The 22761-nt window shown below is 49.1% G+C and overlaps 1 protein-coding gene across 1 annotated transcript in view; it reads right to left on the minus strand.

Moving 5' to 3' along the window:
* Window positions 1–22761, minus strand: part of DNAJC11 (DnaJ heat shock protein family (Hsp40) member C11) — a 62330-nt gene that overhangs the window by 28906 nt on the left and 10663 nt on the right. Inside the window, exons 2-4 of the mRNA XM_062190359.1 lie at window positions 12842–12971; window positions 9756–9829; window positions 1915–2016 (exon numbers count right to left, since the gene is read on the minus strand). Of these exons, the coding sequence (XP_062046343.1) occupies window positions 1915–2016; window positions 9756–9829; window positions 12842–12971 (306 nt within the window). The remainder of the gene's footprint in view (window positions 1–1914; window positions 2017–9755; window positions 9830–12841; window positions 12972–22761) is intronic.

The raw sequence follows: 22761 nt of genomic DNA on the forward strand, positions 1-22761 counted from the left end.
GCAGAGCTCCCAGCAGGCAACTGTGGCACACACCCAGACGGCCACGGGACACAGGCTCACACCACGGAGTTCTCTTTCCCCTTCACTGCTCTGAACAACAGTCCAGCCAGAAGAGCAAAAACAAAAAAGCAAGTCTGCTCTGCCATGTCCTGTGCCGGCTGCCCACGGTGACCTCCAGCCCAGACCTCGCCCAGGGCGCTCGCCCAGGGCACTGGCACTGGCAGGTGTAGGCAGAGACCATTAGCACAGCTGCGGGCAGAGACTTTCTTTTCTTCTTCTTCAAGGCTTATTAATTTATTTGAAAGTCAGAGTTATACAAAGTGAGGGGGGAAAGAGAGAGAGAGAGAGAGATGGTAAGAGAGAGAGAAGGAGGGAGGATGTTCCATTCACTGGGCCACCCTCTGGAGGGCTTCAATGGCCAGTGCTAGGCCAGGTTGAAGCCAGGAGCCAGGAGCTTCACCCATGTGGGTGGCAGGGGCCCAAACATTTGGGCCATCTTCTGCTGCTTTTGCCAGGCCATTAGCAGGGAGCTGGATCAGAAGTGGAGCAGCTGGGACATGAAGAGGTGTCCATATGGGATGCTGGTGTTACAGGTAGCTGGCAGCTTTACCTGCTATGCCATAATGCCAGCCCCAGTAATACCATTTTGTAAAAATCTATTTTTAGGAGGCCGGCATTGTAGCATAGTAGGTAAAGCTGCTGCCCTGTAATGCTGGCATCCATATGTTTCAACACCCAGCTACTCTGCTTCTCAGTCAGCTCCCTGCTAACGCACCTGGAAAAGAGTGGAAGATGGCTCGGGCCCCTGCACCTATGTGGGGAACCAGGAAGAAGCTCCTTTTTCCTGGCTTTGTCCTGGCCCAGCCCTGGCTGTTGCAGCCATTTGGGGAGTGAACCAGCGGATGAAAGATTCTGTGTCTCTTCCTATGTGTAACTCTTTCAAATAAATAAATCTTTAAAAAAAAAAAGTTTTTTTCAGAACATATTTGATAAGAGGTTCATCTTATACTTCTTATGTTAGCATTTATCTTTTTTCTTTAAAAGTTAAAGAACAGTAACGATCCTATTATTTTGTATGGCTTTACCTCCCCTTCACTTCCTTCTCTATCACTGAGACGTTGGAGCCTTCAGAGAGGCTGACGGGAGAGCTAGGGGAGGCTACGGCTCCTCACTGAGACAGGGACAGCTGCCTGCCAGGTCGGCTCGGCCACACTGGTAGGGCCTGGCGGCTGAACAGCACACCAGGCCACACTCAGCTGGTTAATCAGTACCATTTGCATCTCAAATTGACCGATAGCTATCCATATGCCACAGTGGGCACACGTGCAAACCCGAGGAAGAGGACACCCTGTGCAGGGCTGCAAAGTAACCAACTCAGCAGCGTCCCTGGGATACAGGACAACTCCCTCAGGGCCTGGGACCACAGTATGGCTGTCAAAACAGCCTGGCGAACGGTGGTCATGGCCACCCATACCCGAGGTGATGGAAGCTGGGCCCCACCCCACTGAAGACAACTTGGAAATGCCTGAGCCTTCCGTTTTGGCTCCGTATCCTACCTGGCATGCGAGGAACACTGCTGCTTCTAGGTTTAAGCAGCCAGGTGGTGTCGTTTTCCCTGCCGCTGTCCTGGTTTTCACTGTCAAAGCCTGGGCAGCAGAGCTGGAGGAAACGGCCTTAGAGAACCGGCTGTTTCCGCTTGGCTTTGTCACCCCTGCGTATGGTTCAAAACGCTTGTCTCTGGGTCACCAGCAGCAGCTCTGCTGACAGCAGCTTCAGAGGCATGCCACTCGGAGACACGGTAAGTAAAATTCTACCCCACCCAATTCTGTACGTGGTTACTTCAAAGACCCGCCAGCACCTAAGAGCGGTAGACCTGGCTCCCGGTAACATGTCACCATGGCTGGCCGGCTTTACCTTGGGATTGGTTCGCTGCTGCAGTCTCCTCTCCTCCCGCTCTCTCTGGAGCCGCTCAAACTCTTCCCTAATTTCAGCCGGAGCTCTCCTCCTTTCCACGACCTGCAGGCAGAATCAAGGAGACAGCTGAGGACCCGGGCCGTGAGGAAAAGGCACCCAGAGCTGAGACTGTCACGTGATGCCCAGGGTCTGGCTGTGCCCTTCTCCAGGACCTCAGGCGATGTCAGGGGACCATGACAGCTTTTCCCCCACCAGGTGAGGACCCACCACCTTCTGGTCATCCTGAGTTCGGGTTTTCCTTCAGCTCCCCAGAAAGACTGAAACAACGTTTCTTTATATTAAATAACTTATCTTTGAAGTTGCGGGACTCTTACAAAGAAAGCATCACCTTAAATTTCCTGATGAGTCCCAGATAACAAATATTCAATATGAAAAGAAGGCAGGAAGCTCTCTGTGGCATCCTGCAATCAGCCTAGGGACAGACTACAGCTTCTCGGACCCAGGGGCCCCGAGCGGCCTGGGAGTGCGTCCTCCCCTGACAGGACGTGGCTCAAACCAGAGGACGGCAGCTCTACTACAGCAGGATGACACCCAGCTAGCCAGCAGCAGACCAGGTAAAGCCCAGGGCTGCACCACCGTGGCTTGTCACTCAGGCGAGATTCCAGAGGGGTGGGCAAACACGAGGACACCGCCCTCCGTGGTGCCCGAAGGTCCTGCTCACCAGTGAGTAGACCCTTCTCGCACCATGACCAGAGTCATGAGCTGCACGGGGCGGAAAAGCCTGAAAACAACCCCGTGTCAGTGGGGGAATGCCGGGAAGTCTTGAGCTGCTGCTCAGAGAGAACCTAAAAAGGTGGGTGACGTGAGGACAAAGCATCCTGGAAATCTCAAGTTTTAAAACTGTTTGAAAGAAATCAATGTGTCTCATAGGTTAGCATTTAATTTTTCTCTCTCTAAAAGTCCTCTGAGCAAGTATGTGTGAGTGTGTGTGTGTGTGCATGTGTATATATATGCTTGCACATTCTTATGTTTTTTATATAAATGTGAGATTGCAGGCTTTGGGCAACTTGATTTTTTCATGGAAAAAAAAAACCAATGTAAAGCTAGTCTAGCCAAAAGAACTGAGAAATTTTTAACACTACTCTCAGAAGTTAAACAAAAAATAAAATACCATTTTTCCCTCTAATAATGCAACATAAAAGTAATTACTAAAAAGAGGGAGGTGGTTCTTTTACAGGAAGTTTTAAAATAAAAAGATTGTTGAAGTCATCTAAGAACAAACAAGGTCCTAAATGGTGCAACTGTGACAGCTCTGTGACCTCACAAAAACGTATCTGGTTCCACTCAACGGGTAGTGCACGTTCAGCGCCCAGGCTTGAGAACAGGAAGGGCACGTGCACCTATCCCTAAATCACTCATCTCAGCCAGAGTGAAAGTTCTGCAAAGTTTCCATTACGTTCTCAGTCTCTGGTCAGCCTCTCCCTCCATAAGAAAATGAAAATAAGAGTTTCAGGACATTGTAGGTAAACTATCCGATTTAACTTTGAAGATCCCTCTCCCCCCTCAAATGACTGAAAATACTTGAGAAATCATTCATGACTTTAAATTCCGATCCAGTGGACCTGTGACTGTGGAGTGTGTGACCAGTGGATGACCCATCGCCAGGGATAAGGAGGGTCTGGCAGTGAGACGCTGAGGTCTAGACAGACAGTGCTTTCTCAACAGCCCAGAGCAGTTGGGCTGTTCTAGCCCGGGTGAGGGGATTCCATACTTGAGTTCTGTACTCAACAGGATGTTGGCTTTAAAAATGCAGATTAGAAAAAAATTGATTAGTTGTAACCTGCACCGGTGACAAAACAGATCTCATACATTGCTATTTTCTCATAAACCAATTTGTAAGACTGTAGGAATTAGAATTTTGGATTTGAACCCTACAGAAAATAAAAAACCTACAAGTGTCAGGCTCCAAGGAAGCTATAGCAGGAAAAGATTTGTTTTTGGGAATTCTGGCTGTTCAGCCTCTGTGGACGGAACTACAGCAGCAGATTACTCTCTCTGGCTACACCGTGATGAGCTCCAGAGGACAGCAACTCAAGGTGTCAGACCACTCCACCTCTAGTCACACCCGATTCAAGTTCTGCAAACAGCTGGTGCGGCAGCTCAGCTAACTGCCAAGTCAGAGTGTGGGCGGCCCCCTAGAGTGAAGACTTGTGCTGGGCAGGGTCTGGTTCTCAGTCCCCACTGGCCCCTGCCACCCATGATGACCTCTACCCTTCTCTGGCCAGAAGATACAGTGCTGCAGAGTGCAACAGGATCAAGCCGACTGTGACACCACCACTCTTCCCATCTCAGCAGCCCTCAGAGAGCAGCCCTCAGGACTACAGCACTCAAACTGCATTTTCCTTGGGAAATACTACACAAGTGCCAGGCTCTCATGAGCAGAGGGCATCCTACACTGCCAAGGAAATGCTCCGGTGCCTGTTCACCTGGACCACTCACCAGCTGGGTTGATCCCTACACTACCAGGAAGACTGAATATAGAAGTGTGGAATGCGATCTCTGGAAGCGAGATGGCACAAGCAGAGACGACAGAAACCTAGGTCCCAGCTCCAGTGTCAACTGTGGCCTACTGGAGACGCGGGCAAGCACGGCACCCTCTAGGATTGTAATGAGGGGGTTTAAGCTACCCAATTACTAACGTGTCAGAAGACCTAAAAATGCGGCCGGCGCCGCGGCTCAATAGGCCAATCCTCTGCCTTGCGGCGCTGGCACACTGGGTTCTATTCCCAGTCAGGGCACTGGATTCTGTCCCGGTTGCCCCTCTTCCAGGCCAGCTCTCTGCTGTGGCCTGGGAGTGCAGTGGAGGATGGCCCAAGTGTTTGGGCCCTGCACCCCATGGGAGACCAGGAGAAGCACCTGGCTCCTGGCTTCAGATCAGCGTGATGCGCCGGCCACAGCGCGCTGGCCGCAGCAGCCATTGGAGGGTGAACCAACGGCAAAGGAAGACCTTTCTCTCTGTCTCTCCCTCTCTCACTGCCCACTCTGCCTGTCAAAAAATAAAAACAAACAAACAAAAAAAACCCAAAAAAACAAAAAACAAACAAACAAAAAAAGAAGACCTAAAAATGCTATGATTCTAACTACTCAACTTTTTATTTTGGAATGTTTTTATAAAATTGTTTAGAACTTTACAAAAGTTGAAAGACAGTATACTAAGTTCTGGTGTATTCTCTGTCCAGTTTCCAAGGTTAACGCCTCACACACCTTGGGACATTTGTCAAATCTAAGGAATCAACATTAGTATCGTCTCTGTTAACTATGTGCAGAGTTTTGGATTCCACCAGCTTTCTCACTAACACCCTTTTCTGTGCCAAGATCCAATCCAAGGCACCACGCTGCACTTAGCACTGAGTCTGCTCTGTGACGGTTCTAAGCCTTTCCTAGTCTCTCGTGAACTTGACCACATCACAGTCTGTAACAGAGACTAACTTTCTCAGTCTGAGGTCAGAGCCAGGGAAGCGTGAAACATGGCTCATGGGAAGGACTGCACTGTGGGTGACCCAGGCCAAGGATGCAACTCTAAATAACTCAGAATCGCAAAGTGATATTTGCAGGGGATCTGAGTTACATGGTTTCCACTCATTGGCCATACATTACCAGAGTCAACACTGTCAATCCCCCCACAGCTCAAAGTTGGATTTGCACCATTCTGAGGAAAAGGCTAATTTAATGGGGACTTCTGTACAAGTACAACTAACTCCAGGAGCTAAAACGGCTGATGCTTCAGGGTGAGAATGTTTACGTCTCATTCCTTTACAATTCTGCTGCAGAGCGACAAAGTTTCTTGAAGTTTCAAAATAATGAAAACTGGCCGGCACCACTCACTAGGCTAATCCTCCGCCTGCGGCGCCGGCACCCCGGGGTTCTAGTCCCGGTTGGGGCGCCGGATTCTGTCTCGGTTGCTCCTCTTCCAGGCCAGCTCTCTGCTGTGGCCTGGGAGTGCAGTGGAGGATGGCCCAAGTGCTTGGGCCCTGCACCTGCATGGGAGACCAGGAGGAAGCACCTGGCTCTTGGCTTCGGATCGGCACAGCGTGCCGGCCATAGCGGCCATTTTGGGGGTGAACCAACAGAAAAGGAAGACCTGTCTCTCTGTCTCTCTCACTATCTAACTCTGCCTGTCAAAAATATATATATATAAAAATATATATATAAAAAAAAAAGAGTGAAAACTTACCCAATGACTGAAGTGGATGCTATGCAATCTAAGAAGCTCCAACATCATCTCCAAGGTCCACCAAGAAAATGGGAGTGGACACCCTGCTGCCCTGGGGAGTGACCTCCATGCCTGGGAGCGCTGAGACCCTTGACTAACGGCATCGCAGACACTAACCCTGCCCAGGTGGTCAGCCTAAGAAACATGTGGCAAATGGATCCCTTCAACAACCGGGAACCAGCAACGGCCTCCTCCCCAGAGTGAAGGCGACGACCACAGTTGGGAAAGTCCTTATGCGAAGCAATCCATCCCGCTGCAGGATTCCTCACAGCGGCTGGAGCTCACTCAGCCTTTTCCTTTACAGCAGGAATGCCGGGTTCAATCTTCCTACTCCATCTTAAGCATTGATATGTCTGAAAAAATGTCTAGGGAGGCATCTTTGTATAGTCTTCTTGAGGCATTTTTAGCTTGCAGTGAAAGGTTAGTATCAATGTGGCGGGAAAAAAGAGCCAATTCTGAACCATGAGCACTTTATTTCCTTAAATTACTTTACAAAGAATCATGAATATAAAGTTTACCCACTCACCACCTGGGACTGCCTGCCTCTCTCTCTCTCTCTCTCTCTCTCTCTCTCTGTATATATATATATACATATATATGTATGTATACACACACACATTTTTTTTTTAATCACTACTGTATGTGTGGCTTTGCTTTTCTTCTAATGAGATGATAGGGTTTGGCAGCAGGAAACCACGCAATATGGTTTTTCCAGAAGACCTCACTGCTCCAGTAGAGATGGGATAATGCTGCTGGGTACTAAAAACCTCGACTCTGACACGGGGTTATGTAACGGGCACTGACGGCCTTCAGCAACACTGACTGCTGCCTTGAAAAACTGCAACCAGCCTGCATCTTAAAAAAGCAAGGGAGCTTTAAAATGGTGTATTAACTTGTGAAGAGAAATTAGTAAATTTAAAAGGATTTTATTTCCCTTAATGAATGAAAAAAAGCTAAGCTCTTAGGCTCAACACTTAGCTACAATGAACTCATGTGACATGAGGCACTGCTATTCCCAAGAAACCGCAGGCCAACTGCCTTTTTTTTTTTTTTTTTTTTTTGGACAGGCAGAGTGGATAGTGAGAGAGAGAGACACACACACAGAGAAAGGTCTTCCTTTTGCCGTTGGTTCACCCTCCAATGGCCGCTGCGGCCGGCACATCGTGCTGATCCGAAGCCAGGAGCCAGGTGCTTCTCCTGGTCTCCCATGTGGGTGCAGGGCCCAAAGACTTGGGCCATCCTCCACTGCCTTCCCGGGCCATAGCAGAGAGCTGGCCTGGAAGAGGGGCAACCGGGATAGAATCCGGCGCCGCGACCGGGACTAGAACCCGGTGTGCCGGCGCCGCAAGGCAGAGGATTAGCCTGTTAAGCCACGGCACCGGCCGGCCAACTGCCTATTGCAGCTGGGCAGGACATGCAGATGGGTGAGGAGCCGGAAGCAACACAACAGGGAGAGGTGGGACTGGGGAAAGCTGGACACTCAGCACAGTCTGAGGGGCCGGGGCTCAGAATTAGCTCACTGTTGCCTGAAGGCCTTTGGAAGGTTTTCATGCAGGAACCACGACCAGCACATCTGCTTAAGATTTGACACCTAAAAAACTTCAAGGGGAACCTTACCCAATGATGCTAAAAAACAAAACGAAACCTCAATGAGAATTAATTCAATGTTATTAGTCTACCTACATTTTCTGGGCATCAGAACCCAGTTTCTATAATGAAATTAAATACTCACACCTATATGCTCCCGCAGCAATCTAGAGGTTTACAGCTAATTTCCACTTTCATTCTTCACCTGCTCCTCATGTCTTCCTTTCCAGCAACGCCGTGGAAGCACATCACAGCCAGGTGACTCGCTCAAGGCCCTGCCACCGGCAGAGGCAAAGAAAAGGGCGTCCTGGAGTCCTGTGCTTCAGTGGCTGCTCTCAGAGCATGGCTGCCCAGGGCAACCTTTTCACAGCACCGTATGCTCTGTCTCACGGCGCCCGACAATGCCCTAATACACACTGGTACATCGCAACGGGAAGGGACGTCACTGTCACCTTGCAGTTTTCCTTTCTTCCCTACTTCTACCTCGCGTTACCTATGAGTAACACATTCCCAACAGAAACATCCCCCAGTGACTCACTAGTAACTCAGGGTGAGAGGCCACGCTGTGGAGGGGGCGGGAGGGACACTGTGTGTACACAGAAATGCACCCTGGAAGAACTCATCTCCATCAACCGCTGGGCCCACCTGTCATGCTCACCCCCACCCCTGGGGCTAAGAATCAGTGGTAGGGTCCACCCCTCTGTCTTCTCCCATGACAGGTTAAACAGAAAGGCCAGTCAGACTCACCTGAGTTCAAAGAATTACAAAGCGTCAGAGCCAAGTCTAAAGCTCAACATCTGAAACTAAACTTCCAGGTGAGGAAGGGGACATGATGTGTTCACATGGTCTCAGAGCCATCCCCACGGGCTGCAGGGTTCTGGGGGCTGCTGTGAGGAAGGGGACATGAAGTGTTCACACGGTCTCAGAGCCATCCCCACGGGCTGCAGGGTTCTGGGGGCTGCTGTGAGGAAGGGGACATGAAGTGTTCACACGGTCTCAGAGCCATCCCCACGGGCTGCAGGGTTCTGGGGGCTGCTGTGAGGAAGGGGACATGATGTGTTCACATGGTCTCAGAGCCATCCCCACGGGCTGCAGGGTTCTGGGGGCTGCTGTGAGGAAGGGGACATGATGTGTTCACATGGTCTCAGAGCCATCCCCACGGGCTGCAGGGTTCTGGGGGCTGCTGTGAGGAAGGGGACATGATGTGTTCACATGGTCTCAGAGCCATCCCCACGGGCTGCAGGGTTCTGGGGGCTGCTGTGAGGAAGGGGACATGATGTGTTCACATGGTCTCAGAGCCATCCCCACGGGCTGCAGGGTTCTGGGGGCTGCTGTGAGGAAGGGGACATGAAGTGTTCACACGGTCTCAGAGCCATCCCCACGGGCTGCAGGGTTCTGGGGGCTGCTGTGAGGAAGGGGACATGATGTGTTCACACGGTCTCAGAGCCATCCCCACGGGCTGCAGGGTTCTGGGGGCTGCTGTGAGGAAGGGGACATGATGTGTTCACACGGTCTCAGAGCCATCCCCACGGGCTGCAGGGTTCTGGGGGCTGCTGTGAGGAAGGGGACATGATGTGTTCACACGGTCTCAGAGCCATCCCCACGGGCTGCAGGGTTCTGGGGGCTGCTGTGAGGAAGGGGACATGATGTGTTCACGTGGTCTCAGAGCCATCCCCACGGGCTGCAGGGTTCTGGGGGCTGCTGTGAGGAAGGGGACATGATGTGTTCACACGGTCTCAGAGCCATCCCCACGGGCTGCAGGGTTCTGGGGGCTGCTGTGAGGAAGGGGACATGATGTGTTCACACGGTCTCAGAGCCATCCCCACGGGCTGCAGGGTTCTGGGGGCTGCTGTGAGGAAGGGGACATGATGTGTTCACATGGTCTCAGAGCCATCCCCACGGGCTGCAGGGTTCTGGGGGCTGCTGTGCTGTAGCGGTCTGACGGACTTTTCTGGGACATCCCACGTGCGGTTTCTCTTACCTCCCATCCTTCCATTTCCAGTCCTTTCTTCCCATATATGTCATAGATGGCCCGGGTTTGCGGGTCACTAAGCACTGCAATTAGAAAACCAACATGTTCACAAAGTGCAAAACCCACCTCCAGTTCTCTCTGCAAGCCCCGACAACAGTGTCTGAAGGTAAGCCCACCTCTTCCCTGTCCAGTCATAATCTTCCTAGAGGCCTCTTCATTTCTTCTCATTTATTTTTTCTTTCTTTCAAGAATTATTTATTTGAAAGGCAGAGTTACAGAAAGAGAGGGAGGGTGGAGGGAGAGAGAGATCGATCTTCAGTCCACTGGATCACTCCCCAAATGACCATAATGGCCAGAACTGGGCCAGGGTGAAACCTAGAACTCTATCTAGGTCTCTCACGTAGGTAGCAGGGGCCCAAACACTCGGGCCATCTTCCACTGTTTTTCCAGACACATTAGCAAGGAAGTAAATTGGAAGTTGAGTAGTTAGTATTTGAATTGGCGCTCGTATAGGATGCTGGCATCACAGGCAGTGGCTTAACCTGCTGTGCCACACAAGGGCTGGCCCTTTTCTTTTGTTTTTTAAAGATTTGTTTGTTTATTTGAACAGCAGAGTTACAGAGAGGCAGAGGCAGAGAGAGAGGTCTTCCATCTGCTGGTTCACTCCCCAAATGGCCGCAACGGCCAGAACTGTGACCTTCTTCATTTCTATGCATCTTCTGTAACTGGTTTTCTGATCTAACAAGAGAAGTCGGATCTCCCCAGTGCCAAGTGCTTCATATTTGAAAGAGGCTGCGCTGGCTCTTCAATCACTAAATCACAGTGGTTTTAAAACAGTTGAGTAACTTCCTGCCACACTGTAGGAAGCATACTGATTTGAAAGAATTGATTCCAAGGGCTGGCATTGTGGTAGAGTGGGTCAAGCCTCTGCTGGCATCTCATGTGCACTGGTTCAAGTCCTGGCTGCTCCACTTCTGATCCAGCTCCCTGATATCATGCCTGGGAAAGCATCACCCTGCCACCCACAGGGGAGACCCAGAAGGAGTTCCAGGCTCCTGTCTCCAGCCTGGCCCAGTCCTGGCCGCTGCAGCCATTTGCGGAATAAACTAGTGGATATGTTCTACTCTGTAACTCTGCCTTTCAAACAAATAATTTTTTTTTTTTAAAGTTCATTCTAGTTCCTAAAGCTCAACGTAAAACTAGGATAGGTTTTGATATTATAAAAATATTTATTATTCACTCTACAGTTTAGACTGTGTACATTTTTCTGGTACACTTCTATCTGTAAATCATTTAGGAAACAGCACTTCTCATGACATTGTTGCCACATCTCCTAAAGTAGATCAGAAAAAGATCTCTCAGAAAGGCTGGCAATTATCAAGGGACATTCAAATCAAAACCAAATGTCAGGGAGCCCAGGAGTCGCTGTCTCCTTCCTCCACTCCGCCAAGCTCTGGCATCTCCCTTCCCCAGGGACTTCTCAGGCATTTTTAGGTCTAGCTAGAAAATGATGTAAATGATCCCATCTATATTCAAATCTAATGGGGAACCAAGAAATGCTGGGGCTGGTGCTGTGGCACAGCAGGTTAAGCCACACCCTGCAGGACCTACATCCCATATGGGTGCTAGTTCGAGTCCTGGCTGCTCCACTTCCAATTCAGCTCCTTGCTAATGCGCCTAGGAAAGCAACAGAGGATGGCCCAGGTGCTTGAGCCCTTGCACCCATGTGGGAAACCTGGAAGAAGCTCCTGCCTCCTGGCTTTGGCCTGGCATAGCCCTGGCTGTTGCAGCCATTTAGAGAGTGAACCAGCAGATGGAAGATCTCTTTGTGTAACTCTACCTTTCAAATAAGAAAAATAAATCTTAAGAAAGAAAGAAATGCTGACCCCTGGGAAACATGGAAGCCAAACTGCCAGAGTCAGTCTCTCCGATTAACAAGGAGTCATTTGTTCTCCACTTTACTACGTGCGCGTCTCCCTGCAGGCCAAGCCAGGGCCAGCCCCCTGCCGCACCCCTACAGGCAGTGATCAGGCATCCTGCTGACTCTTCCATGAATCTCCAAAATGATACAAGCAAGCTATTTGGATAACAACAGTAAAATCAGATAGACTACAATAGAAGAAACAGACTTGGGCTTGTAAGTGGTCTGAACGGTTAAATCTTACAAGGATATAACACTGACAGCTCACATTTCTCACATACTACGGCTTGACTTTTACTGGTCATTCAAACCCAACTTTTTGGTAAAGCTATAAAGTGAACTACATCATATACTAGTGTGTCTACAGCAAGAAGTTCCTATATTTTGAAAAGAAGATATTTTAAAAATTTTGGTCTAATTAAGGGACAAATCACCAAATGGTTCTGGAATGAATACTTTTGGAGTGATATAATAGATTTCTAATTTTTATTCTTGAAACTGTGGTAAATATACATAATACTTGCCAATTTTACCATTTCAAAGTGTACAATTCAGTAGCATTAATAAAGTCACAATGCTGCATAACCATCATTAATTCTCCATTTCTAGACACAAGCAGAAACTGCACTCACTAGTGGCTTTTATATTTTATTTTATAAATATATCACAAAATTTTCTTTCTGATATACCTAAGTATACAATTTTCAATTACTTGGTTCTATTGCCTATTAACATTCTTAACATCATTTCTTTTTCTTTTTGGTTAGAATTTTTTTTAACTGAATGCTATAGAACCAACAAAAATCACTTTTGAATAAAAAAAAGTCTTTGTTTCTTCTCACAAAAAAGAGAACAAAGAAAGCTCCGCTGTAACGATCAGCCTTTTACCTTTTTCCTTTAGAAGAAAACTGGTAAACGATTTAGAACCGAGCGTTCCCTGCAGTTCAGGCCCGGCCTATTCCTTCACAGGACTCTCATTTTCTACTTACTGGACACATATTGATTTCCAAAGCAAAATACTACCTTTCAAAGGACCCGTCAGGAGAAAGCACTGACCTAACCAGCTCTGCTACACGCCTCTGAGGACTCTCTTTTTCTATTCTCTACAAATCAAGTCTCTTAAAAATCGAATATCTGCTACAAGGGTTCCTCCAAAGCCGAGCCCTCCCCTGACCTTCATAGGCCTGGTGGACAAGGTTAAACAGCCGCTCCGCTTGTGACTTGAGCTCTGGATCTCGGTGCTTGTCTGGATGGTAAAGCATACACAGCCTCCGGTAGGCAGCTTTCAGCTCTTCAGAAGAGGCCTAAAGAAGGAAAAAGTCAATTAGAACCAAAGATGCTACTCACACACGATCAGGACCAGAAGCAGCCCGGGGAGCCTGTGGAAGGGGACCTGCCAGCCACATCACGGTGTGTTTGCCGTCTGCGTCCCGGGACACAATGCAGTCATGCTTTATAACTCCACACGGCCTCTTTTCCACCGTTAATGAAGTGACCGGTTATGTGCACAACAGTGACCAGTCTACCGGAAGTGCTGTTACCAGATCGGATGGAAGCGTGAGAACCTATCCTGGCTCATCGTGCCCTGAGCTGAAACTACACTGTCACAGACTGGTTTGCCCTTTAACTTCAGCTATCTGACATAAACAATGCAAGGCCCTCCCAACAGGGAATATGGGCAGCAAGGAGGAAACTGTGCAACCGGAATGACAGCCATTCGATCCACCTTGGACAAGGGACACCACAAACATCGATCCTGAAAAACAATCAGAAACCTGTAAAACCCACACACATCTCTGCTACAACCTCCAGTTCCACAGGGCAGCATGTCAAGTGGCAAAACTGCTTCCCCAACCTCGCCTCCAAAAGCCCAGCACACAGGCTCTCCAAGTCTCCTGAGCAGCCGCTCTGAAGGGAGGGCCCGGGATCAGCCACGTGGCTGCAGAGGCACGGTCCCAGGGCCCCGGTGAGGACACGTCAGCTCCTGGAAGGTGGCTCCTCGAGGGCAGAGGTCACAGAGACAAGAGTCTGGGCACAGGCTATGCTACACTTTGTTTCTCTATAATTTCCCATCTTTCAGTCCCAGGACTAATGAGCTTTTCACCAACAAGATAAAATTTTTCTGTAGTTCAGCAAGAACTGTTGGCATAAATAAATTTAAGCCTCTTCCACATGACTAACTCAGGTGCTAGAAAACCAGGAAACCCAAGCGGCTCAGCAGAGTTCCAGCTGAGGAATCCTGAAGACAAGGCACAGGACACATACCTCTGAGGACAGGCTGCGGCAGGGCCAGGCCGTCTCCCCACCTCCGTGCCCGCTGGTCAGGTGGGTGACCTTCACCACCGTCTCAGCCTGAACTCTATGTGCCTGTGTTCCGCAGTCGAGTGCAGCTTGGACTGGCCTTGCCATGCGTGGTCAGAGAAGCGAGCTTGTTCAGACACAGCGTACCTGCCATTTTAGTCAGGGGCTCTGTGAGGGTCCCCAGCACCTGCTCCAGGTCACAGATCTTGCTGATCCAGCATCCCTGGCCCCCGAGAACCAGGCTCTGCCCCACCCCCCGGATTCTCTTCTTCCCTCTTCTCTTTGGGGTGGCCTTGGGAACAACACTACTGGACCACCACTGTTAAATGCCAACCTCTCTTCTTTCCACCTGGTTATTTTGAGGTGTACAACACCCCAGCCTTCTGTGCAGGTGGCCGAGACGCAGGCCTCAGGTGGATGTGGGATCTGCCCTTAGGAGCTTTGTGACCTTGAGGTCTCCCCCAGAACGGAGCTAATATCTCTCTGGGATGGTGGGAGAATGAAACGAAACAGCGACTAAAAAGCGCTCGCATAGTGCCCAACACACAGCAAAAACTTACAAACGGTAGTTTACTTATTTGAAAGGCAGACAGAGAACAAAAGAGAGAGAAGGAGAGGGAAATGTACACACGTACACAAGAGAGAGACAGAGACAGATCGTCCATCCGTGATTCATTTCCCCAGATGACTACTGGGCTGGGCCAGGCCAAAGCCAAGAGCTGGGAATTCAATACAGGTCTCCTACTGCGTCAGCAGAAACTCCACTACCTATTGCCTCCCAGGTTGGGCACTAGTAGGAATCTGGAGTCAGGAGCCCATGCCAAGTAGTAGCTCTTTGAAAATCTCACTTTGTGGGGCCAGCGCTGTAGTGTAGCAGGTAAAGCCACTGCCTGCAGTGCCGACATTCCATATCGGTGCCGGTTCAAGTTCCGGCAGCTCCACTTCCAATCCAGCTCTTTGCTATGGCCTGGGAAAGCAGTGGAGGATGGTCCAGTTCCTTGGGCCCCTGCACCCATGTGGAAAGACCCGGAGGAGGCTCCTGGCTCCTGACTTTGGATCGGCTCAGCTCCAGCCGTTGCAGCCATCTAGGGAGTGAACCAGCGGATGGAAGATCTCTCTCTCTCTGCCTCTCCTTCTCTGTGTAACTCTTTCAAATTAATAATTTTTTTTAAAAGATTTATCTATTTATTTGAAAGTCAGAGTTACACAGAGTGAGAAGAGGCAGAGAGAGAGAGTCTTCCATTTGCTGGTTCACTCCCCAATTGCCTGCAATGGCTGGAGTTGTGTCAATCCAAAGCCAGGAGCCAGGAGCCAGGAGCCAGGAGCCAGGAGCCAGGAGCCAGGAGCCAGGAGCCTCCTTTGGGTCTCCCACGTGGATGCAGGGGCCCAAGAACTTGGGCCATCCTCTACTGCTTTCCCAGGCCATAGCAGAGAGCTGGATAGGAAGTGGAGTAACCGGGTCCTGAACCGACACCCATACGGGATGCCGGCACTTCAGGCCAGGGCATTAACCCACTGCACCACAGCGCCAGCCCCTAAATAAATCTTAAAAAAACAAAAAATACCTCACTTTGTGACCAGCGCTGCGGTACAGTGGGGTAAACCATGGAATGCAGCAGCAGCATCCCATATGGTTGCTGGTTCAAGCCCTAGCTGCGCCACTTCTGATCCAGACTCCCTGCTAATGTGCCTGGGAAAGTACCCATGTGGGAGACTCCTGGTGCCTGGCTTCAGCCTGGCCCTGCCCTGATCAACGCAGCCATTTGGAGAGTGAACCAGTGGATAGAAGACCTCTCTGTGTCCTCTTGCTCTGTAACTCTGCTTTCAAATAAATTAATAATAATAAAAAACACTCTTGTTTCATCTGAACAATGGACAATAGCACCTCCTTCACAGTAACCGTGGGGCATAAAGGAGACATCAAGTACACACACAAGTGCTTAGCAACATAGTGGGAATGTAGCTGCTCTGCTGTAATTATCGTCACAATTCAATTTCCACATCCTTTTGGCATCACAAGCACCAAGACTGAAACAGTGCAGGAGGCACTGCCTTGGTGCAGGGACAGTGAGCATGGTCATTCAGGGAGTGGCACTGCTGGTGGGAACACATTGAGCTATGCACCGAGGGACAGGCGCTTCCCAGTGCGTGTTTTCTCGTTCAAAGACAAGGCTCCTAGAAGAGATGGGCCTCAGGATTTCCACTCTGATTTCTCCTTTTTATTCCTCCTGTATAAGCTCTCTTCTCTGTCAATGTTATTTACAAAATGCATTTCTTACCCCGTTTACCAATATACCACCTGTACCAAACCCCAGTGTTTTAAACATAAATAATGGAAAATAATGGGAAAATATAATGTGTCTCCTGATTGATTTACATTACGTGATGACGGAAGGGGCTTGTTGTTTCCTAAGTAGCCATTGCACATTATTTCTTTCTGCCAATCTAACCGTTCTTTCTCGTATCTCATAAAAGTTACAGGATTGGACAGATTGGACCAACTCTAGGTTAGAAAGCTATTTCCTGGTTATTAACATTAAACTAGGTGACAAGGGAGAGAAGATCTAGTCTGCAAGACCTCCTTTAATTATATTAATAAATGGCATAATGTGCTATTGATTAAGTAATGGAAATGAGAAACTTCATTTTTAATAAATATCACATTCAATAAAAGGTTAGATTGGGCCTTTCATCAAAACTGAATAGTTAAGGTCACTAGTTCGATATTTCATAAATGATAACCTCTTTCACTATCATAAAAATACTGGTATCATTTCAAAATGTAATGAGATATCATTAAGAATGATACCTAAAGCTACATACTTATTTCTAAAATTCTATAACAAAATTAAGAGATGCCTCATGCTTTATGTCTGAAAAGTTCTATCACCCCAATCATCTGGTTATATTCTCACTGGATAGACTAAATGTTAGGCCACACATTAAGCCTCAATAGATTTAAAAAGACAGATATTATACAAAGTGTCTTCTCCTACCATAACAGGATCAAGTCAGAAATCGGTAACAGAAGAAAAACTGGACAATTCACACATGTGTGGAAATTAAACAATACTCTAAGTCAGCAACAAATCAAAGAAGAAATCACCAAAGGCATTAGAAAATACCTAGAGACAAATAACAACGAAAAACACATCAACATTTTACAGGACAAAGTGAAAGCAAGCACTAAGGGGGAAGTTTATAGCTATAAATACTTAGAACAGAAACGGGGACGGGTGCTTGGCCTAGCGGTGAAGCTGCCAGCTGGGATGGCCACCAGGGAGGCAGCAGTACTTGAATCCCACGTGGGAGGTTTGGCGAGCTCCTGGCTTCTAGCCTCAGCCTAGCGAATCTTGGCCGTTGTGGGACCTTGGGGAGTGCAGCAGTGGACAGGCACGCCCCCTTGTCTCTGTCTCACTGCTTTTCAAATAATATAAATAATAAAACAAACACAAGAAACGGGACAGACATTTAGCCCAGGGGCATCTCTGGCATCGTCCCTGAAAAGCGTCTCCACTTCAGGGGGCAAGGCGTGCGTCTTTCCTTGACACCAGGGTTTCCTTCGGGGAAAGAGCCAGTTACCGTCCCTCTGCAGACCCCCTCGGGGGAAGCGCTTCACACTGGGCTCAATGAACACCATTGCCCTATATTTTCTGGTAAAAGCAGTGTTGATACTTGCTGTTCTTTTTTTTTTTTTTTTTTAAAGACTTCACATATTTATTTGACAGGCAGAGATAGAGAAGTAGAGAGAGCTGGTTCACTCCCCAAATGGCTGCAATGGCTGGGGCTGGGCCAGGACGAAACCAAGAGCCAGGAGTTTCTTCAGGGTCTCTACATGGGTGCAGGGTACCATTGCTTTCTTTCTTTCTTTTCTTTTTTTCTTTTTTTTTGACAGAGTGGACAATGAGAGAGAGAGAGACAAGAGAAAGGTCTTCCTTTTGCTGTTGGTTCACCCTCCAATGGCTGGCACGGCCGGCACACTGCGGCCGGCGCACTGCGCTGATCCGAAGGTAGGAGCCAGGTGCTTCTCCTGGTCTCCCATGGGGTGCAGGGCCCAAACACTTGGGCCATCCTCCACTGCACTCCCAGGCCACAGCAGAGAGCTGGCCTGGAAGAGGGGCAACCGGGACAGAATCCGGCGCCCTGACCGGGACTAGAACCCGGTGTACCGGCGCCGCTAGGTGGAGGATTAGCCTATTGAGCCACGGTGCCGGCCACCATTGCTTTCTTAGGCACATTAGCAGGGAGCTAGATTAGAAGTGGAGCAGCCGGGACTTGAACCGGTGCCCATATGGGATGATGCCCATGTAGGATGACGGCATTGTAGGTGGGGGCTTAACTTCTAAGCTACAGCGCTGGCCCCAATACCTGCTTCTTGTTATAACTGAAAAATGCAACAGGTAATTTTATTTTGGGGCTGCAGCTTTCCCTTCTAGATGAATCTTTGTTTGTTTAAGATTTTATTATTTGAGAGGTAGAGTTACAGATAGAGAAAAAGGTCTTCCACCTGCTGGTTCACTCTTCAAATGCCCACAATGGCCGGAACTGAGCTGATCTAAAGCCAGGAGGCAGGAGCTTCCTCTGGGTCCCCAACATAGGTGTGGGGGCCCAAGCACTTGGGCCATCCTCTGCTGCTTTCCCAGGCCATAACAGAAAGCTAGATCAGAGAGGATCAGCTGGGACAAGAACTGGCACCCATGTGGGATGCCGGCACTACAGGCAGAGGCTTAGCCCACTATGCCACAGCATCAGCACCCTAGATGATTCTTTCTAACTGAATTTCCTGCTCTATTCTGGCCCTTGGACTGCAGGAAGATTCTCCTGGTTTATCTAACGATTTGTAGACTTCTGTTTCACTCAGAGTTTTTTTTTTTTTGTTTCTTATGTTACTAATGTTCAGCACCTCAGCTGTCGCCATTATCCTGAGAGGCTCTGTGTTGGGGGCGGGGAGCAAGCACTGTGCTGGGAAGAGAAGCAGCAGCCTGGAAAAGACGGCAGTCAGAGGGTCTCTGTGCGCTGCCAGCAACTTGTCTCGGGGAGGGCGGGTTCCCCCGGCGCCCTGTAGCACAGGTGCAGCAATACTGCTCGGCCTTATTAATTTAAAACGCAGAGTGGCAGAGAGAGGGAGAGACAGACTTTCCATCCACTGGTTCACTCCCCAAATGCCCACCACAACCAGGGCTGCACCAGGATGAAGCCAGGAAATCCATCCAGGTCTCCCCACGGGTGACAAGGCCCCAAACACTTGGCCAAATGTGCTGTCTCCCGGGTGCATCAATAAGAAGTGGAACTGGAAGCCCAGAGTAGCCAGGACTGGACACTAGCTTGTTTTGATGGAAAAAATTTTGAAATTCATGTAGTTTTTTTCCCTAACATGCATTTCCCTGAATTTTTTGAAGATCCTTCATATATCTAATTTCATTATTATCCAATACAGTTAACTCTGAAATCTTATTTTCTCGTGTCTACTCTAAAATACAAGTACATTTGTATTTGTGTCTTATTTTGCAACACTGTTTTATGTGTAATTCAACAGCAATAGTTACAGTTCACACAAATAGAAGCTCTTTGGTATCCTCCACAATGTAGAGGTCCCACCACCAAAAGGCCTACCAAGCATGGGCTGGAAATTCCACGTGTCCCTCCCCGCCTCTACTGGCGTCTCAGCAGATGTCACTCAGCGTGGTAGCATCCCCAGCCAGAGCAGTCGCCCTTTGGGACCATGCCAGAGACCCTCTGGTTCACACTGGTGCCTGCAGGTGACACACATCACCCTGGCTCCCATCACTGGTCAGAGCTAGTTAGAGGGCCCACTCAACCCTAAGGGGACCAGGAAGGGCAGTCCTGCCATGTGGCAGTCACACCAAGAGTCAACGTTTGGAGTCCAGCACTCCCAACTACCACAATGACTGAAGATGGACTAGAGCACACAGGTGACAATTCTGTAATACCTCACGTGCACACCCACTTCAGGAACAGTAGTGACAATTCCGTAATATCTCACACGCACATCCACTTTAGGAATAGCAGAGCCACCAAGTTTTTTGTTGCTGAAGTAATTTCAAACTCGCACTTCCAGGCCCTATCTACATTACTGAATTTCAGCAACTAAGTTTCCACAAACTAGATGCTATTGGATTTTGGGAAGTTTGCCTAATTACCACTATTGAAGATTCATTACTGTCCATATGTTCCACAACAATCTGATTGAAATAAACTGCACCAGCTAATAAAAACCTGTACATTCTAAATGACACTCAGTACTCACGCACTTTAAAGGACAAAGCAGATTTCAGAGATTACAGCACCAAGACAGATGGGTGCGTTCTGCTGAGTAAGGGCAGTTTCGGGGAGAAAGGGCGTCTCCTATCCTTTGGTGCCACTTAGTAGATCCTGATGGCACTGACAGACCAAGCCGTACATGCACCAGGCACTGACATGGTTAAAACAACAAGGACCTTCCTACTTCACTGTGCAAAGGCTCCAACCCTTCAGCCCAACACGTCCCACAACACAAACCCTTCTCACACACAGCTCTGCCACACTCTGAGGCCATTTTTCCTGCTACACACAAACTTCTCCCCTCTGCATTGACACGGGAACATTTTGGAGGGTCTGGCAATCAGTTCCTGCACATGAACCTATCCTCAAGAGCTCAGAGCACCCAACAATGTCAGTCACCCACAGTGCAGGCTGTCCCAACTCAACCTGCTGAGAGATCTTTGTAAGAGATGCTCCACGTAGAGCAGGATTTGAATGAGACTAGCCTGTATCTACTGTAAAAACTCAGCTCTATGTAACTGACAAAAGAAAAGCAATTGCATAAAGGACACGGGCTCCAGCTATAACTTATTTTTCTTTTACAAACATCATTACTGGTGATAGTGCAAAAGATGACAAACGCACAGCCATCTCCTGCTGCAACACAGAAACGGAAGAGGAAGCTAATCCCTCTGCCAGAGGGAAACGGGGTCGCCCAGGAAGGGAGAACCGCTGTCCCTCCCCAGGAGGACGCTCACCGGCTTGGACTGGTTCTTCACAGCCCAGACAGCTCGAGGACCCAGGCAGAAAGGTGTGTGTTTGGATTTGCTGTCTTCTTCCTATACCCGACTTTAACCAATTCCCTAAGTGAAAACTCAGATTTAACAAACTGATAACCATAGAGTCCTTCTAAGAGTAAGCTCCCTGGGATGATCAGATCGCTAAAACTGCAATGTGTTCCTCAGGACTGCCAGTGTGCCATAGGTAAAACGCTCAAGAACAACGGGAGCCAGCACCTGCCAATCACTAAGGCTACTGATGTCGGCCTGGCCGTAGGGACCACGAGAGGCGCAAAAGAAATACAAATGGTCTCTGCCCTCAAAGAGAGACTAAAAGTGTTTTTGCCCCCTAAAAAAATCCATGTGAGGGGGCTGGCGCTGTGGTGCAATGGGTTAAAGCCCTGGCCTGAAGCGCCGGCATCCCATATGGGCGCCGGTTCGAGTCCCAGCTGCTCCTCTTCCGATCCAGCTCTCTGCTGTGGCCTGGGAAAGCAGTGGACGATGGCCCAAGTCCTTGGGCCCCTGCACCCACGTGGGAGACCCGGAGGAGGCTCCTGGCTTTGGATCGGCGCAGCTCTGGCCACTGCGGCCATCTGAGGAATGAACCAGCAGATGGAAGACCTCTCTCTCTGTCTCTGCCTCTATCTGTAACTCTGTCTTTCAAATAAATAAAATAAATCTTTAAAAGAAAAAATCCACGTGGGGTGAGCATAAGCTAAGCAGCTCAGACACCGTTAACACGACCACCAGGTTGGACTCTTTGGTCCACCTCCTGACTCCAGCTCCTTGCCAGTGCAGATTCTGGGGAGGAGGGATGATGGCTCAAGTAACTGAGCCCCTACCACCTGTGGGACACCTGGACTGAGTTTCTGGCTTTGGCTTTAGCCTGGGCCAGTGGGCCCACGGGGAGTGGACCAGTGGATGGGAGCTGTGTCTGTTTCTCTGCCTCTCAAGTAAATAAATATTTTTAAAAACCACACATGTATTTAACTAAGTGACATAAAGCAGACACCTAACATTCATCGTGCAGAAATAAGTCCAGGGCATCAAGTGCAAAGAAAACTTCCTGAAAGCAGGGAGATTAAACAGTGTGAACACAAACGGTGAATTCCGATTTGCTCTGGGATCCAAGATGGGCTGAAGTGTTTCAGGGGAAAAGAGCGCTCTGGAGACACAGGCTGGTGCTGGGGACAGAAAGACAACACTGAGCCAACTGCCAAGAGCCAGGAGCCTAAGGAGGCCAGAAATCCATCTGGACATGTATCCATCTGCCTGTTCATTCAGGGTCACATGTCACTTCCCAACCAGGATATATTCTGAGATGTGCCACAGGCAATTTCGCTGCAGTGTGAAAATCCCAGTATGCTTACACATAGCCAGACAGTCAAGGCGTCACTAGGGGATCCAACCTAACGAGACCACCTTTGGACATGCAGGCCATCACTGACCGAAATGTTCCGCAGGCACGGCTGTCCTTGCTATGTGCCTGGCACTGAGCAGATGGAAGGGTGAACCAGACAGCCACAGCCCCTGACCGCGAGGAGCGCACTGTGCAGCCGGCAGACAGAAAATGCAGCAGACAACTAATTCTAGGGAGTTTAAAAAGTGGTGCCAGGGAGCTTGCCCTTTACCCAACAAACAGAACACGCCAGATATGGTTTGCAGGGGAAAGGCAACGTGACCTATACCGTTAGTATTCCTTAGGCACAGCTTGAGTAAGGCTGACAAAAACCCCAATCAGAGACCGAAGGAA

Source organism: Lepus europaeus, chromosome 5, assembly GCF_033115175.1.
Source record: "Lepus europaeus isolate LE1 chromosome 5, mLepTim1.pri, whole genome shotgun sequence".
In the NCBI taxonomy this organism is placed as follows: domain Eukaryota; kingdom Metazoa; phylum Chordata; class Mammalia; order Lagomorpha; family Leporidae; genus Lepus; species Lepus europaeus.